This window comes from Miniopterus schreibersii, assembly GCF_964146895.1.
Source record: "Miniopterus schreibersii genome assembly, chromosome: 11".
NCBI classification, from domain to species: domain Eukaryota; kingdom Metazoa; phylum Chordata; class Mammalia; order Chiroptera; family Miniopteridae; genus Miniopterus; species Miniopterus schreibersii.
In genome coordinates this window covers 37,004,964-37,025,014 of record NC_138111.1, presented here as the reverse complement: position 1 = coordinate 37,025,014, position 20,051 = coordinate 37,004,964, and the positions used below count along the sequence as shown (strand labels likewise).

General features: G+C 38.9%; 1 protein-coding gene across 2 annotated transcripts in view; it reads left to right on the top strand.

Moving 5' to 3' along the window:
• Nucleotides 1–20,051, top strand: part of RORB (RAR related orphan receptor B) — a gene marked incomplete at its 5' end in the record, with an annotated part of 172,747 nt that overhangs the window by 114,208 nt on the left and 38,488 nt on the right. For both annotated transcript variants that reach the window (XM_081151707.1, XM_081151708.1), the window contains 3 exons: nucleotides 9,215–9,300; nucleotides 13,554–13,695; nucleotides 18,542–18,943. In XM_081151707.1, coding sequence (XP_081007833.1) covers nucleotides 9,215–9,300; nucleotides 13,554–13,695; nucleotides 18,542–18,943 — 630 coding nt within the window. The remainder of the gene's footprint in view (nucleotides 1–9,214; nucleotides 9,301–13,553; nucleotides 13,696–18,541; nucleotides 18,944–20,051) is intronic.

The window sequence follows — 20,051 nt, the reverse complement described above, 5'->3', positions numbered from 1 at the left end:
CACGCATTATTTCATAATATAGGCAGGCTCTGGGCATTCGTTTTAAAATATTTCAGGGCAATATGATGCATGATTTATTGTCTTTTTTTTTGTCATTACTACATAGCATGAACAACAGTTGGAAATATTAAGATGTGAATTGATATAATCATTTTTTTCAAATAATATAAACCTTATGATTGTTCAAAAAAAGTTACTAATCAAACTAAAACTTCTTCAGATATTATATAAACTCAGAATTACCTCTTTCCATGATGCTTAGAACTTCCTAGTGCTTGTATTTTTAGAAAAGAATATTATTTTAATACAATTATACACTGGTTTCAAAATATATGTATTTAAAGACTTTATGGGTGAAATAAGTGATTATGAGCAGATTGCAGTCCTGACATCAACGGAGTCTTTAAACAACTGTTTATACTTACAGCTGACAGATTTACTCAGGATATTGTTGCTATTATTGCTTAGAAATTAATAACACTGGACATATTAACGTCTATGTACTTAATCCTCTTTGGGTTTGAATTACAATTAGCAGAGGCTGATAGGTGAACATAAATGTTCTTCTCTCCACTGATTTAGTGTTAAAGGAAAAAAACATAAATTTTCCCTCTCTTGTAAAATTACATAAAACACAGCGTTTTATTTTAGGAACTTGCGTTTCTATACACACACACAACTCATTTTTAAAGGAACTATATGAATAATTGTCTTTATGTTTTGCAAAGAGAAGCTGATATTTTTTTCCCTCTTAACTGTGGGGAGAATTAAAAGGAACACTCTAAATTAAAGCTACAGAGTTTTTCAAGTTACTACAGTAGAATACTTGGCCTTATGTTTAGCAATTTCTGGTTTTCACCAGTCTTTTTCCTCTATTATTTTCTCCCAAAATAAATATCTCTACTGCTTTAGAAGTACTTCAAACCTCTAAAGAAATGACAAAAAACAAAATAAACACTTTCTCCTACCAGTTCAGTCCACCTGGAAGCACCCAATGCCTTTGGTAGAAATTAATGTATAAGAAACACAGCTCGCAAAAGACAACCATAAACATCTCCATGCGAATATTATTACAAACTATCAAGCAATGATTATCAATGTTCTGCTTGTAGAGAAAGAATGTTCAAAAGGAAGAAACTTGCTAAAGTGGAACTTGAAAATCACAGTCCCTATTCTTACTACTCGGTCATCGCGTTCGTACAGCTCCTTCCCCAGTGTACGTGAACGCTGCAGAAAGCCAGTAGGGATTACGTGCAGCGTGCTGGATCTGATGAGCTCAAAAATAAGACAGCTTGGGTCCTATAATATTTTGGATTATGCTGGTAATCTCTTTAGGGAAAGTGTGCAGTATCAGCAGAACGGGCACTTCAGTCCGAGGGAGCCGTGCACTACTAATTCCACGTTTGTCAGGCGTGCACTGATAGGGCCTTGTGTTGGTTAGCATAGAGTGACAATATGAGAGCTTCTAAAGTGACATTTTAACTAATCATTTTATCCCTAAAATAATTTCTGCTGCTGTGTGCAGATGAGAATACCTTCCTTTAAATTCTATATCTCCCCTCTTTTTTAAAAAAGGCCATCTATGTAAGAATGAACTAAACCCAAACATTCTTTTCTCCAACCTCTGAACTCATTCTTGTTTCTAGAGATAAAGTACAAATTAAGATGGTCTCTTCAATTCTATAACTTCTTTTTATTTCAAGATTCAGTGCTGAAGCAATGGGGGCTGAACAGTAAATTCAGTAGAACGTAAGTGATATAATAATGTAATTCCTGATGCAGAAACTTGTGATATATTTTGATACTGCAGCATTGTCCATGTTAAAAACAAAATCAAAGCTCTTGCAGACAATCCACAAAATGAATTCCCGAAATCTGTGTTCATGTACAGTGATCACTGGTGCCATAATATGTCCAAAGTGTTCTCCTCTAAGTGAAAACTCCTTAATGTCACTGTAGGAGTGCCTATTCACACAAATTTTTCCCTAAATCAACCCTCTGATGGCAAAAGAAGTCTTTGAGGCTACTGGGAGTGATTTGTCTTTTTCCATTTCTTCTCTCTCTCTGTCTCATACACACACACACACACACACACACACACAAGCACACACACATATACACCAGGTTTAAATATCTCACCTATGTTCTAAATTTTGTTTATGTAACTACTTGTTGCATCCATGGCTAAGAGCATATTAAAAAACAGAGAAGTGTTTGTAAATATGACAGAGTGACAAAATACAGTGCTATTTAGTTTTTGGCCATCCAAGCAAATTATAGGATGTTAAGAGCCAGTTAAATAAAGTTATTATTACATTAGGAAGAAAAAAATGTTAATATGATGCAAACATTCTCATCTTATGTGGATATAATCTACTCAGGTATCTCATTAAAAAATGAGATGCCACTTTTATTTTACAAGGTTTCTCTTTTCAAGTAAAAGGCACTGAAGTTAGATTGTGATCACTGTATTTTAGAATACGTATGTCATTGTTCTTTCCCTCGTAGCTCTACCTTGTCTGTTTTTAACACACTCCAAGAAATTTAGTGTTTCTTTGTCGCTAGGCAGAAAGAGACATGTTTCTCTTACTTTCATACTTTCTGAACAAGTGCTGAGAACTTCAGGGATGGCCTCCACCGCTGCTATCAATGAAGAGAATGGGAAGGAACATTGCAGGCTTTCCACCCAAATTTTAGTTACTTGGGGCTTTCTTGGGGTTTGTGTCTTTTCAATGAATGATCCTGTTCCAACCTTTGAATTGTCTACCGTCAGATATATAATTTAACAGCTTTATTTTTCTATCTATCAAGCATATCCCTGTTAATTGGTCTTTTCAAGTGTTCTCGAAAAAGAATGTAGAGCAGTGACCACAGTCTAGAGCACAGTGTGCGGCTCCTCCCTCCCTGCTCTCCCCGGGGAGGTGGTGCTGCGGGAACGCGACCTTCCCGTTGAAGGCCTCAGCTACATGGACACTAGGGAAAGGCTCAGAGACAAATTAAGGAACTAAGGACAGACAAGGTTTTCACTGCAGCAAAGTAATTGCTGTTTTCTTCTTTTTATAGCTGGAGAAAATAGCTATCAAGTAGCGTACATGTCTTCTTTTTTTATATAAAGCTCTCTTTACTGAGAGTTGGTGTTTGGGGCAGACACCCTGAGAGTTAAGCTGTAGAATGTCCTGCCTTCCTCTCTTCCAGGTCCTCTCAAGCTTTACTATGCTCATGCATCACAGAGACACCGGTACTGTGAAGATTCTGATTAAGTCGGTCTAGGGTAGGACCTAAGTGCCTGCATTTCTATCAAGCACCAGGTAATGCCAGTGCTGCTGGTCAGGAGCCACACTGAGTAGCACGTCTAAGGACAGCGTTGAGATGGATGAGAGGAAAGGCCTGAGTACCGGCTTGACGACTTCTCAACTCTGTGTTAACTAATCTGCCCCCACGAGGCGCGGCAGCTTTCCAAAGATTTCATTTCCAGAATTAACATGAAGAGCAGAAATGAGTTCATTTCTGTTTCAAACATTACTTGACCTCCTTACCGCCACCAAAAGAAGGAAACTTGGTGCAATTCAATTTTTAAAATAGAAAAACTATTTTTAAAAATCTTCTCAAGAGAGGCTTTTTCGTACTCAGTATCCAGAGAGTGAGGTCGTGGCCACGACCCCAAGAGCAGACCACAGAAGAGGGAGGACACACTGCCACACTGTGTCAGGACGTGAAGAAGATGCAGGCACAGCTGACAATCGTTAAATCTGCAAAGGAAACCCGGTACACTGGGTGTTAGTTACAGTAATGCAAGATGTTTCTGGGAATACACTGGCTTCTCTTTCTTCTGCCTTGTCAATTAATGACCAGAGTTTTTTGTAAATAATCCTTTAATTGTCTTACTGTCTTTTGAACAAAAAAGAAATGCCTAAAAACAATAGCAGAAACTACTTTTCCAGAATCCTGTGAAGTTTTTAATTTCTCCTGGTGCCAGAGAAATTGAAAATCCCATCAATTCTCAGGGTAGCTATGACTGAATTACCTGGGCGTCACAGAACAGTTCTTCGCAAACCTGAACGCTGTCCTGGGGAGCTTGTTAAACAGCAAATTCTGATTCAATTGGTCTTGAATAAGTCTCAATGGTCTGCATTTCTAACATGCTCCCTGGTCATGCCAGTGCCAGAGTCTCCAGACCACACTGTGAGTGGTCATGGAAGACTTAACTGCTTTCAACCTGACTGAATGTCAGCTCCTACACACATGTTATCGCATTATAATTAAAACTTTGGCAAGACAAGAGGTATTAAGTGGGAATTAATTCATAAATTATTAGTTTAAAATGATTATGACTTATAAAAGTGATTTGCTTTGTTTCCAAAGGAGATATTTAACTTATCAGTAATTGCCACTAATGATAATCCTAATCACTGTCATTGTTCTTTGTGGGTTACATTCTCTGTTATTTCAGTCTTCTGGGGAATGAGAGTAGGCAGGCACTTCAGGGGTAAATGTTCCTATGGAAAAGATAAATCCACTCTCTTCATGATAATTTTACAAATCCTGTCTTTGAAAAAGTCATTTTTATGTCATCATCATGTGATAGTAATATTTTTTCTTACTCTGGTTTCCAATGATACATAGGTTAGGAAATTATAACATTGTAAAAGTAAATGTTATCTTTTCCTTTAGAAGCTATCCACTGAATGGAGTAGAGAGCTCATACAGACCGCTACCCAGAATATTACAGAGAAGAGTGTGAGAGAAAGGGAGGCCCTAAATGCTGATAGATGGGAGGGCATTCTGGTAACAGTTCGAGTGCACTGAATTTCATGTGCTGTATTTGGTACTTAAGCAGGAAGCTGGGATAAAGACGTCATGTGCCTGATGAGATATACACAAACACAAGCCTGACCCAACATCAGGAGTCTTTACAATCATCACCATATAGCATGAAATAAGGACAAAAGCTCAAAGACTTACTTTTTCCTGAGGGTCTCATTTTTCCACACTTCGATCCCACCCCAGTCTTGGGGTTCTTTTCTTTCCTTTTCTTTTTAATTTATCTTTATTGTTGAAAGTATTACAGATGTCCCCTTGTTCCCCTTGGGGTTATTTTCTGATGAATCACAGTTACAGTGGAGCCAGATCTTAGGAGCGTTCACTTCATCCTTTAGGGGAGTTGTTATGTGACATCAGATGGTCTTATACTCGCTTCAGACACTTACTGGCCTGCCAGTGAGAGGACGACAGCGTGCAGACAGGGATTTCAACGTGCATTTGCCACAAAGGAGGGATGAGATGCAATTTGGGTAGAAGAGATGCAACTTGGTCTACTGAGACCATCTGCAAAAGGATTTTTAACCAAAATAGTCATCTTTATTGGAAGTTTTTATATGTGTGAATTGTGCTTTACTCAGACATGAAGAGTTTTTCCTTCACTGTCTGCTTTTAGCATAACTAAAATTCTCAGAAACAGAAAGTGAGAGGCAAACCTAGTGCCCCTGGATGGGAGCTATTGTAGACTGAGTAGATGCTTCTTATTTCCCTTAAGGAAAAAAACAACAACGGTGGGTGGGCAGAAAACAAGATGCCACAAGTATAGCCCCAAACCAAAGGTCAGGAAACAGAGAAAGAATTATTAGTCACTCCCAAGTATTTTCAAATTCTAGCGTGATCCCAGGTTTTATTTCTTTACAGATGGTTTACATGCTGCAGAGATTTCCTACTTAATAACTTGATTCATTGAAGACTCAGTGGGGCCTTATCATATCATATCTGAGTCACCTGGGGGCATACTCCAAAGAACGTATCTACCCCCAATCTCAAGATTCTGACATTTTTCTCCTCACCTCATATATGGGAAATCAGTACTGCATAAAGCCTCTTTTATAAAAAGCAGTGTGTCAAATCTCTCAGTTGTACTGAAAGAAAAACAATTTTAAGACCATTACTTTAAAGAGTTATAAAAATTCTCTTTTGGTCTCCACGGAAAATATAAAAAAGAAATATGACCTGGACCCTGTCCTCAATGGACTTATAATGCCCAGAATATAAGAATGTCCAGGTTGAGTTGTCAGAGGTGGAATGATAGGAACTGAGAGTCACAAGAGCACACACAGTAGAACATTTTCTCCAACCAGAAAGTACCTGATCAGCCCATTCTTATTACCATTTCCGATGGTTGCTTTTAAAAGTTAAGGTATTTTGATGAATCAAAGTGATACATTTTCTACTTTAACTCATTGGCCTATATTGGTTAATCTAACTTAACACCTCTCTTCACAAGCAGGGGGGTTCTAAGAGATCAGAACAAAAGATATGTACATTTTGATAAGGAGAAGAAATTCAACACACACGGTGGATTTGTGAGATGGGAAGGAGCTCTGAGCCAGGACAGGCCCTCAGGAGGTACTGGGGAGAGAAAACTGTCATCTTCAAACAAGAGACAAATTTTGACTACACTATAACTGTTAAATAAGACCTGCATGCCAAATCATGGGGTATTAAATTAATTGTACTCCATAGATTGTTCTAATACAAGGTAAAACATGAAATAATTTTAAATCTTTCATGATTTTCTTTGGCATTGTAAGAATATCATTTCAGAAAAACTGTATCTGATTACTTTTATAAACAAAAACTTTAATTGGTAAATGAGATTTTAACTAGAGTCTCCACAAAGGATTACCAACAGAAAAATATAAGCAAGAAGAAGATAAAAGAAATGGAACAACTGAGAAATGAGCATATCTCAAGCCATCTCTCAGATCGTTTCAGCCCCTCTATGTTTATCTGCCAGAGAATGCTATTTTTGAAGTAATCCATGAGTTGAACTCTCTCCTCAGTTTCCTTATCACATCATCATTGTAACAGGTGGTGAGGTCCAAGCCACCAAGTCCTCCCTAGATGTTCAGTTTGAAACCATGATAGATAGCATGTCACCAGATCTGTATTCACTGCAAGGCAATTGCACCAAAGACTATGGCTGGTATCGTGGTAAGATGTTTAGAAAAGGCAAATATTGGAGCAGTCATGTGACCTGTTGTCCTAATCAGCATCTGAAATACTCTGTCTGGAAAATGTGCTTTATAAAATACATTGAATGAATTATGAAGTTGTAGCTCAGAAGCAGTTCATTTTAAATGAGAGAAGAGGATTAGTACTTCGAATTATTTAAGTTTATCTTCATCTATAATAGACCTCAGCTGATCTATTCTGCCATGCTAAGTAAAAATGGTTTTCCAAACCAATGATCCCTTCCTACACACAGCAACACACATATACCCTTTTAAGTGCTTCTTTCTCTTTAAAAATACTGTTCTAATGTTTATGGTTCTTCAGGATTACATGTTGAGCTAAGATTATAAATATGTATAAATATGCAGATGCTCTATCGAATCATCTTATCCCATTTGTATTTCCGAAGTTGTGTAAGATAACCTTTGTGGCTTTCAAAAACATCTTCTCACATCCCAGGGGGCAAATTACCTCTATTTTCATTTCCTTTAGAGTTAGATCATTTTATAATTAAGAACTTATTGAAGCAGATTCTCCCCACGTGTAAGTTACTCCCTGGGGAGTAATTTATGCAAAGAGTCCCTCTGACTTAATATTATATAAGCCTAACAACTGTACGATGGATACCTGGGATTCTTAGTCAATTTTCTAATTGTTGCAAAGAATTTACTGTTCAAAAGGTTATCACTTTTAAAAATAGTACAAATAGTTTATAGTTTTATTCATTTGTTATTTTTAAAATAATATTTTTAATAAAGGAATAATAATGTGGCATATGATATTTCTTGTCCAAAAGCAGGAGTAATACCAGTTAACAATGATGATGCTGATGATGGTGAAGGCTGACAATTTGTAATTCTGCTATTTTCAGGGCACTTCTACATAAAATATCTCATTTAATCGTCACAAAACTATGGATTTTGTCAGCTAAGCTTTATAAACCAGAAAACAAGATCAGAGATTTTATCTTTGCCATGGCTCCAGTCACTAACCTATTAGGGACTGGAATCAAGGAAACCAGAACAGAATGCATGACATCAACTTTCTTATTTTCTCCACATTATGAAATCTTGATGTTCTACTAACTCGTGTGGTCTTAAAGCTAAAAGAATAGAAGCAAATAAACACAGTTGCATAAGTATTTCAGTTGACTTTGTCTTTTCTGATATTTTTATCAATATCTCTATATCCAGTGTTCCTGGAATAATATAGAAATTCAAAACTGTATTCATGTTTTATCTTTGTGGGAGGCCAAGAAAGGGTTACTGAATGAAGTATCAGGAAAATTGGCTAATTTCTGGCTGCCATCTCCCAAGTCAACTCAAGGGCATCCTTAGCCACCTCAATCCTCAGTTTTCTCATAGAACATAACATTGAATTTTTTGCTTGTAAAGATGATTTAGACTTACCACGAAATATTTAATTTTTTAAAAATTTAAAGTAAAGTGTTATCTTTTTTAAGTGTAGAACAGTAAGAAAAAGAGGATTATGTCTTGCATTTTGTTTTGTTTTGTTTTGTATATTTAAGGGTTAGAAACTGTAGAAAAGCATCCAAGTGGCACATTGATAGACAAAGCATTTTGAAGCATATTTTGCATATTTTAAATCAGGAGTAGGAAAAGCAAATCTTCCTAGTGTGTATATTGTATCTTATTTTAACAACGTTTATTGTTTTCGTGGACATATAGAGTATGCTCAATAAACATTTGACTGATTTATCACCAACATTTTCACAAGTGAGCATTCAGCCACATAATGTATAAACTCACCACCATCCCCTCCAATTTTGCTCTATTTACCTATCTTCAAAATTATTGAAATAAGGCAACGTGGTAGCTCTTCTTGACTTAATTTTTGAACAGCAAAATAAGGAAACCAAAACCTCAGGTCCCAGGGATTTCTGACTCACAGTATTTCAAGGTCAAGTTTATAAAGGAGAAAATGATGAAGGCAAGAGTTTACAAAACTTCTGATTTCTGGTTTTATTTTTTGGTTTGAGGGGGAAAAGAAAGCAAACAAGGTGGAGCCCCTTTCAATTAGAAGAGGCTTAGGGAGGCCATTCAAATAATAGCAGATGACCCCACCCCACACCCCTGCTCCCACCCCAGCGGCTTTCAACACTAAGGTCAGGGCAGGGGGCGGTGGAGAGGGAGGTAAAAGGGTGAAACTGAGAAGATAACTCTGTGAGCTCAAAATGTCTGTTTTCCCTTTTCAGCACAAATTGAAGTGATACCATGCAAAATTTGTGGCGATAAGTCCTCCGGGATCCACTACGGAGTCATCACGTGCGAAGGCTGCAAGGTATGGGGCTGAGACACCGCAGCCCACAGCACCCGCCTTGCCTCAGGCACCCGTGTCCCTCCTGATGCACACAGTGACACCTTTCTAAAGGCCTGCTGCTGACACTCAGGAATTCTTGCTTGATGGGTGGGCGGGTTGGTTTTCCGTGTCTTGGCCTTTCACCTTTTAGCTATTGTCTAACGGGTCAGCAGATGCTTAAAAATCGCTTGTTATGTAAAAGCGTGAATTATTCACATTTACTGAGATATAAATGCTGATTCTTTCTTTTTTTAACAGTACTGTCCTCAGTAAACTCCAGGGCACTTATTACTATATGATAGAACTGAAGGTTAAAATAAAGATTTTAAGCTAATGGGCCTTTATTTATTTATCTGTTTGAGTAATAAGTCAAAGTAACGGTTGCAATATGCATATGGCCACCCTTTATTCTCACACTCTAGAAAAATTTTAAAAAGAAAAAACTGGAAGCATGAAACATTAGAAGTAAGCCAGGTAATCTCTAAATTAATTAAAAAGCATCTGCCCAACCTCCTCATTTTTCAATGAGGTCCTGAGGTATAAACAAGATTATGTCATTTGGCCAAGGTCACTGATCTGGTTGGAGAGAGAGTAGGGCCAACGCGCGGGGGGTTTTCATTCTTGATGCAGTTTCCCCTCCAGGGCAGAGTCAACCAATCCTTCCAAAACAAACCCATTCCTACCGACAAGTCGCTTTTAACACCTTGCTAACGGCTATTTGAGCCGGAGTTCGCCCCTGCGGCAGGCAAGGTGTTTAAAATTACTTAAATTAATGTAAGTGCAGACACAAGTATACTCTGGACCAGTCTAGATAGGTGATAGATAGATAGATGATAGATGATAGACAGACAGACAGATAGATGATAGATAAAACACAGTTGGGGAGATGGTAGTTAACATAGACCTAATGTAAAATAAGAGAAATTTGAAACTTAACAGTAAATTTGTTAAATTAATCCTTAGAAGGAAAGAAAGAGCTAGAGACCAAATATCACAGGGGAAATAAAAGCAGTTCTACAACTAATTTTAATGGGCACTGTGGAATCAGAACAAATAAAATGCAGCTATAGTCTCGCAAGAAAAAGAGATACACTGGCAAAGTTACTGATAAAAGCACTTCTGTTTTTGATCAAAAATGCAAGAGAGTAAATCACTCATTTATGATCAGTAAACTGAAAGAGATGTAGCACAATCATAGATTCTAAGAACCAACCTTACTCTTAAGAGACTTTCAAATATAAATAAAACGAAACAGGCAATGTCTTATCATAGCCTCAAAAAAGCAGGATTCCTGGAATTGAAACTGGATGGAAGAAGAGAAAAAAGAAGTGAATGAAAATAAAGTAAGGGAGGGCTGCAGAGAGGGGCAAGTAACATTGATGCACTAACCCACCAACATAGTGACCTGCTTTAGAAGTGGTTTGTAATAATCCACATTCGAATATCACGAGATGTGCCTTTCATTCTTCTGCAGACCCACAGTTAAGAATTGCATGTTACCACCTTCATGCAATTTTTTCAATTCATCAGAAGGGGCAATAAAGCAAAATTACAAATCAGCAGTGTTTTACTCTCCCAGGATAAGTTATTACTACCCCTGGGCAAGTAGATAGTTTTCTTTGTAAACGTAAATAATTTTGGAATCAGAACCCTCTCCAGTGAAAGTATTTCCACCACTGTGTTAGTTTATTGTGCAACTTTAAGAGGCCTGTTCTAGTTTACACAGTACACACACACACACACACACACACACACACACGTGCACATGATTTTTAGACTAGTTTTAAAGCGGAGATGTACTGTGTTTCACTGCATAAAAGCTCCATTGGAAAATATCTGATTTCCAAACATGAGGATATGTTCATGTTAAGAAGCAAAACATTTAGAACAGTAATTTCCAAACTACTGAACAAATATATTCCAACAGGTCCATAGCCAGGAACAAGTGCTTAGGCTCCTGTCATCTCTTCTATTTAAAGGAGGAATCCACAATCAAAGAAATGATGCTGCTATTCTGGAGCATACTCTGAGGTTTTAGTCCAAATGACATTGTACACCACACTATTTTTTTAAATTTCATGGAAAAACCCACATTTGTAAATATGCTACACTTTCCTCCAAATAGAAAGCTCAAGAGATTCTGTTTAGAATAAGATGTCACTGTCAGCACATTTAGTATCAACCTCTGAATTTTTATAATACTGTTTCCCAGTCAACATAAACAACCCATTTTAAATAACACCAATTCAGCTTGTGCACTTATTCCCATTTCTATTCATTCAATAAAATTTGAAACAGAATTTCTTTTTCATGCCAAAAACCTCATTTGCAATAATGAACAACACAAAAGCAAGCAATGCCTCATAATTAATGTCAAATTGGCCTTAAATTAAGGCTGTAGCTCTGACTTCAGAAGAGTCTTTTCTGTCAATTCATTTGTTAAGTAAGTGGCACTAGAGTATCCAAAGATTAAAAACTACCCGATCTTTCCCAACATGTAAATTCCAAGTTATCTTTCATCAGTACCAATGGGCTCAGGTTATGCTTTCTGACAGCTTTCGTGGTATATGAAATACATCGTTTCCATCCCTGGGGCTCAGTTGGATATGATCTCTATTTTAAGAGGCTTCATGAATTCATCAGAACTGGACAATCAAATATTGCATTCTGCCACCACTGGTCCATTAAATAAATAATACATATGTATTTGTGGTGATGAAACTAGTGCATGTTGTTGTGTGGCTTGGGGCTTACATCACAAACTAGTTGGCACTCTTTCTCCATGAACATACTTGACCACACATCCATTTCTGAGGTTCTTCATAAGGTTGGCCGAGCTCTCTCCACAGTACCATGCTGGGCTATATGGAAGCCTGAAACAGAGGACAATACTAATCTTGATCCTGTCTTTATTCAAACTCTTGGGAGTTTTTTGCATTAGTGTTGATTTTTAACAAACTGTGTTAAAAATCCTGATTTTAAGTTATCCTGATTACCAAGTCTTTTGGCAACCCTTAAATGCTGTGGCCAACGGTATTGCCTCAATAGCCTCACCTAGTCCCAGCCCCACTCTATCTCTGGTTGACAGTTGAGGAGACACGGGAGCTGTTTGATGGAAGTCAGGTGACCGATTCCAGGCCTCTCAGCAAGATGGGTATTGGGCCTGCCACCTGGAACTTTTCCAGTTCTCCTCTTGCAAAAGATGCTACTGTGGGTTATCTTTTCCTAAAATTCCTCTTGGTAAATCTATAGACCACCTCTTTGTTTGTAGCACTGTGCCCTTTTACTGTGTTGCAATTCAAGAGTAAAGGGGGATTAGGGAAACTGATTAAATAGGTGAATGATGCTTTCATATCTCTGGAGAAAATGTTTCATTCCCAGTAGGGCTTTCTATAAAATAATTAAGGCAAGTGGTATCCAAAGATTAAAAAATTAATAAACTCAGACATGGGTTTATTCAGAAGGGTAATGTATGATCCATGGTATTTCCTTTTGTACCAGAAGGACCCAAACTTATTTACATGAAAATCTTTTATATCACTATAGCCTGAGGCCAAGAAGAGAGCATTGATTCAGCTTTTACTTATTGCTTATTTTTTATTGAACAGCTTGTATGCCTTATTTTCTTATTCGAAGACGTGATTGATTATAAGGTACATCACTGGTTCAAAAAAACAACCTTCCAGATGCATTCTGGACAAATTCAAAATTTTTCAAATGGGCAAAAACGCATCTTACAAACTAGGAAGATAGAGGTACATACCGAGCCCAAACTCCTCAGTTCTGCTCTTGCAACCGATACCCCAGCCCCTCACCCCCATGGCACTTGACATAAACCTGTGTTACTGTCCCCATCAAGTATGGTCATATTTGGCTTAGCAGTTTTGTCATAATCGTTTTCCTCTGCCACTCCTTTCCCACTCCTCTTTGGGGCAGAAGCTCTGTTCTGCTCTTCTTTGCATAAAACAGGATAGCTAGCAAGGTTTTTAGTAAACATTGAATGAATGAATGAATGAATGAATGAATGAATGAATGAATGAATGAATGAATGAATGAAATCTTCATATTTTCCCTAGTAGAAACATCTGTAAGCTATCCAAGGAGAGGTATCTAAAGAATTTTAAAAATTAAACTCAGTTATGTTCACTGTAGAAAATGTAGCAAGGGTATATGTTAATGGTCTCTGTTCCCATTCTTATACATCTATCTCCCTCCCATTCTTTTTTCCCCTCCAGGGATTCTTTAGGAGGAGCCAGCAAAACAATGCCTCTTACTCCTGCCCAAGGCAGAGAAATTGTTTAATTGACAGAACCAACAGAAACCGTTGCCAACACTGCCGACTGCAGAAGTGTCTTGCCCTAGGAATGTCAAGAGATGGTAAGGCATTGCCCTCCTAGTTCTTACATAAAGACTTTCAAATGGGTGTTTTGCTGGAGTCTCTTTAAGCTGCTGGAGGAGTTATAGACAAAAGGAATTAGAAATAAGAAGGAGAAAATAGAACATGCTGGTAGTGCATTAAGAGGAAAAGTAAGAACGTATAAAAATAGAGTATTGCCTATGAAATAGGAAGAAAGTAAAGACTTTATTGTAGCTTGTGGAGCAACCTGTGCTAACTAACTAGATTAGGTGAAAGCCATATAAGCCAAGATTGAAAGATCACCACCTGTCCAGGTCTGCCTGCAAATGAGGGGTTGGTTTCCTTAGACATGAGATTTTCAGAGCTAAAACTGGGAAGTCCTAGGAAAACCAAACCGTTTGGTGACGGTGCACAAGTTGCATAGTATGTGGAGATGCTAAGGAACAGAATGTGCTTCTATAGGAAGCCCAGAAGCTCCACTGGCAGGTCACAGCTATTCAGATAAGGGTGCAGACTCTTCTGAGTCATGATGAAGATCCCAAACACTACAGCAGCAAGTCAAGTCTTAGAAGGGTTGTGCAGGTACTGTCCTTCTCAGAATATGACTCAAGTGTACACTCACCTTCATGCCCAACCCAACTGTGTGGTTTGACTCAAGAACTGAACTTATAAGATTAATAAAAGAGGACAAGTAAACTCAAACAAAGAATTCCATCTAGCTTTTTTTCCATTTTTAAGCATTCATCTAAACTAATTATTTCCCCACTGGCATGGGCCACTGCACTCCTGTGTCAGACTGTGAGCAGTCCTGAGTCTTGGGGCCATTTCTGTCTTGTTCCCACTGTATCCTCAGGGTCTGGTGAAAAGCAGGCACCTAAATGTTTGTCTAATGAACCATGGCAGTCTCTTTTACCTAGAGCCTGAGACACACACAGTGCCCCTGATACTTACTCTCTTTATGTGAAGCACTATGGACTCTATGCCTCTGGTCACACTGCCTCTAATGAAGTGCAAGGTGGTGTGGACTCAGCCCCCCACAAAAATCAAAAAGAAAATAAATACTTCCAGATTTTTTTTAAATGGATAACTGGCATGTAATACATCTTGGTATAAAGGGATTTTATGAATTATTAAGTTAAATGTGGGCCTTTTAGTCATTCGGATAAATTCAACTCCACATAGGCCTTGATATCTAAGCATATAAACTGTTACTCCTTAGCTTGCAATCTCCAAATAGTTATATCTTGAATTTTTGTTTACTTTTTCTCTAATTCTCAACCCAACTAAACTTGTCTTGCACAAAAGTACACCTATGAGATAAATTTGACAAAAAGAAAAAAAGAATCTGACTTTGAGCTCTTTAGTTTAGAGGTAGCTTCTAAAGATGCAGAGATGTAAGTTCCCCAAACTTTTCTATTTATTACCTAACTGATTTTTTGTTTGTTTATTTGTTTTTCTAGACTTACTAAGCACATAAATTTACTCCTGGGATGAACTTGTAGCACTGTACTTCCACATAACTGAAATGAGGAAAGTAGAAAGTGGAGGTTAAGTGGTTTTCAAGATTTATTTAGTAAAATTTTATGGGAATTTGAGTTGATGATTTTGTACTTTATGTCTTCCATATGGAGGTAGCATATTAATTGAAAGTATCTGGAAAAAAACATTAATAATTGTCCAAAAAGAATAAGTCACTGGGTATTTGTCTTTGTTACTTCTTCCTACAATAAAAGGAAAGACCCCTTTTGGAAGTGCGGATCTTGTAGGTCTGTCTGTGCTGGTAAACAAAATCATAGGCAAGGAATGGGCAGACGGTCCCAGGAAGAATCAGTGACAGACATCAGCCCACAAAATCTGGAAGACTGTCTGAATCCCATGACATAAAAGCATTGTGCTGGGAGAGGGAGGGTCACTCAATGGATACAGCCACAATCTATTCTCAAGGGGAAGAAATTTACTGCAGTATATAAATTTCTGTGTAAAAGTGAAAAAGTGTCTAAGGATACTGGGGATTAAGGATAATGATCCATCTTAATATTCGATTCAGAGACCATGCTAAGGATACCAGAGACATCTTCCAAAATGCCTCCTGAGCACATCTTGTCAAAGTAGCGATGAGAAATGCTCAAGGATGGGAGAGGTGGTTGGGAATGCAGAGAAGGGGCTCCAGCAGAAGAAAAGACTGATTCTTTCCGTGGCACATATATGAAGAGACAACAAACTCGGCAATAACAAAGTTGTTCAAATTTAACTCAAAGACTCAAAAATAAATTCCACTTGGAATATATACACGTGTTTATGTGTATAATAAAGTGAAGGTATGCATGTATATGTGTGTGTGACTTGATAGCACGGATATGCCTATTGCATCTTCTCCACCACCTTATTTTTCTTTTTAACCGGATCCTTCAAAAATGTTAGTTGCAGGAATATTTAATGGAAACTGTTCCCAATCATACTACTACAAACTACCAAACAAAAAATAGAAAAATGTTTAGCATTAGAGGAAGATATTGGGCTCCAAAGAGAAAACATGACGCCCACACCTTGCAGTAATCGAATATGTGTCTTCCCCAATGACATGCGCCTACGAAAAAATAGAAGCTGTCCTACAAGGACAGGTTTCACAAAGTAAGCTTCTTATTCAGAATGGCATTATCCAATATGGTATTCAAGTGTCACTATTTAAACTTAAGTTAATTAAAATTAAATAAAGTTTAAAATTCCGTTTTTAAGTCATACTAGTTATATTTCAAGGGTCAATAGCCACATGTGTCTGTGGCTACCATATTGGAAAGAGAGAGAGCCTTCCATCATCACAGGGAGTTCTGTTGGATGATACTTGAGGAGGAGGAAGAGAAGGAATATCTCTAAATTATTAATAGGGTTGAGTAGATTGAATCAGATTTTTTTTCTGCAAAGCTCAGAACACTATAGAAAAGGCACATCCTTGAAATTTAAGAGTTACATTAATACCAGTTTCCTTAGTAAGTAGAGAGATGTAAACATAGAGAACTTTACAAACAAGAATAGTAAGAGAATATAATTGCCTAAAGATGATGAAAAGCCATAGATGATAGTTCTTCCGTTGTGTTATCTTGAAACCAGAAACAAGTGGTAGTGAGTAGAAGTCTTTGAAGAAGCAATGCCTGTGTTTCATGGTTACTCCCAAAACTTTCATTCCATTTAGAATCCCACAATCCAAATAAATATGAAAAGATTTTTGATATTTTGCGTAAAATTGTTCTTTGCTAGTGTGGGATCAAAATGAGGGTTAAGAGCTTATCATGAGCAAATATCACCACCACTGAATATTTATAAAGCACTTGCAATGTATACAGCATTGTGCTAGTTTCTTTTGAGAGCTAGCAGTTTAACGAGAGACTGCCTCTATACTAAAGTGAATCTCATTAACAGAGTAATTCAAGTTCGAGAGGGGCGAACACTTAAAATATGTGCCATTCTGATTGATGGTTAGTGGTAAGAAGAACGCTAATATTTGAGAATAGAATAGTAATACAGCCTTTGTGGAAATAGGTCTATGAATATAACAAATGTATGTATGTACGAATAATGACAAAGAATTATTTATATATTAGGAATGTTCAGTAGGTTTATTTTTGTCATGTACTGTAATTTTTCCCAAATATGTCACTACATTTATTACAGAAAGAGGCATAAAACTGAAATTACTGGCTCATCGGTATTCCTGAAATAAATGGAAAATTCATTCTAAAATAGTATTATAGTAATTGTCAGTAAAGTCAGTGATTTAGGATGAAGCCTGATAATTCCAAAAGGTAGTAGGGTTTTAAGTTGCTTCTCTGAAAGTATTTCAGTTTGCTCAGTGACCTGATAAGTTAATTTCTTGGAAAAGGCACAATTATTCACCATTGAGTTTTCAGATGTTCACCAGGCACAGGTCTTGACAGCATACTTATTTGACATTGTTAGCTTTGATTTCGAGATCTATGGTTAACAGCAGAATTCTGAACTTAACATTGTTAAATGTAGGGTCTTGACTGGGCTCATTCACTCATCTGTCATCAGCTACAGGTCAGTCACCGCCTGGACTGATTGTGGATGGCCTTGGCTGGGATGACTGAGCTGGCTCGGCCCCGCTTCACATATCGTGTCCTTCAGCAAGCTAGGTTAGGCGTGTCGTTTTGATGGTGAGATACTCAATCACACAAGCACTTTGGAAGCCTCTGTTTGTGTTCCATATGTCAACATCCCGTTGGCCCAAAGCAGGCCACATGACCCTGAGCCAAGGGGTGGGGTAGGAATGCCTAGCAGGCGAAAGGGCCCTGCAAATTTACATGGAGGAGAAATGGAAGTCAGTAAGAGAAATCAGGGTCATTGATCAAATCAGTCCACCACAATGTAGAATTCACCTAAACATAGAGCATATAGAAATCTCAAACAAGGATGGAACGGAAAGGAGTTTAAAGAGAGACGCTGCCTTCCCGTCTTCGTGTTCGAAGCGTTTCTCATTCTCAGTTTTTTCTCCCTATAATTTTTAAACTAACACATGCAAAACTATTCTACTGAAGTGAGTCAGAAAGTAGATAATGCTCGTGCCAAAACAAAAATATACTTCCTAACTTCATGGCAACAAGAAATGCGCACGTTTTCACATTTCTCCCTAGCTTAGACGTCGTCCTCGCTGTGCACATAACCCGGCAGAGATGCCCAAGCATGTAGCCTCTCACCAGCGACGGAGCGTCCGTGCCCCGGCTCTTGGGCTGTGGTGCCAGGCGCCTGTGCCTGCGATGCTGAGGGGGCGCCCCCCCGGGCCCCTCGGCTTGAGGGGGTTGAGGGGAATGGTAACCCCAGCGGTGCTGTCTGCTCTTCTCTCCGCCCCAGCTGTGAAGTTCGGGAGGATGTCGAAGAAGCAGAGGGACAGCCTGTACGCCGAGGTGCAGAAGCACCAGCAGCGGCTGCAGGAGCAGCGGCAGCAGCAGGGCGGGGAGGCCGAGGCCCTCGCCAGGGTCTACAGCGGCGGCATCAGCAGCAGCCTCGGCGCCCTGAACGGCGAGGCCGGCGGCACCTACGCCAATGGGCGCGCCATCGACCTGCCCAAGTCCGAGGGCTACTACAGCGTGGACTCCGGCCAGCCGTCCCCGGATCAGTCGGGACTTGACATGACTGGGATCAAACAGATAAAGCAGGAACCCCTCTATGACCTCACGTCCGTCCCCAACTTGTTCACCTACAGCTCTTTCAACAATGGGCAGTTAGCGCCGGGGGTAACGATGACTGAAGTCGGTAAGTGGAAGCCTCCCCCCAGCTCGTTCTGTGGAAGCCCTGCGTGGAAGTTGCCTTGGTCCTATTTCTGTGGTCGTTTTCTTCGGTTGTTGGGTGACTTGCATTCATGGCTTCTAGTGAGAAAACGAATTGATTTTCAAATATAGTCTAATAACTGTCCCTGTTCCCCTGCCCCATGAAAGTTTGTCTCGAGCGAAGGGAGAAAGGAATTATAAGTAGAAAGATGCTATCTGTAAAGAACAGATGCCCTCCGTTAAATTCGGGTTCATCACTAAAAGAAAAATGTTATTGGTATAAACAGGAAAGTTTCAGGAAGGATTCAAGGTGGTGCTATTTAATGTGAGATAACTAAAGGATATTATTCCAAACAATATATAATAATTGAATGAACGGGGCTCCAACTCTCCCTCTAAGATAAGTGGGGACAAACCGTAAGCAAATGGTACCTCAGTGTCCTTCTTAGTAAAGGCAGGGGGATAGACCAGAAGACCTCTAAGGCTCTTGTGAATCTGAATTCTAGAATTCTGCACAGGAATAGAGTCGGAATGACTGGCAATGAAAGAGTACAACCTGGAGTGTGACAGAGCCTAAGAGCAACAAATAAGCTCTGGGAGTAGGGCTAGTCACAGCGTGATTGCATCAGCAGCCCAATCCTCTTTCTGCTTGATGTCCTTGGAGTCCTATGGAGTGGTCTTCAAGAGTGTCCTGTCCTAGGATGCTCTCTGCTGACCCGTCGTAACTCTTTTACCCTGTGAAGCTCGGGAGCCTAGTAAATGTTTAACCAGTTGACCTCACTATCTGTCATAAAAATATTGATGTAGGTTTAACACCTTAGCCTCGTGGGTAACGGAGTTGCGAGTTAACAGTAGCCTAGAAGAGCTAACCGAGCAGAGGCTACCAGGCTTTGCTGCAGCGGTCAGGGTACTGGGGAAAACCAAGCAGCGCGCAGGAGCCTTTGAGGCCGCACATCCCACCCTGAGAGACTGCAGAGCACGAGCGTTTAAGAACCAGGCCACTGAGTTCAGATCCTGACTCTGGCTTATTATTTGCACTGGAGCAAGTTTCTAAATCTCAGTTTGCTCATCTTTTGTTGTTGTTTTTGATTGTT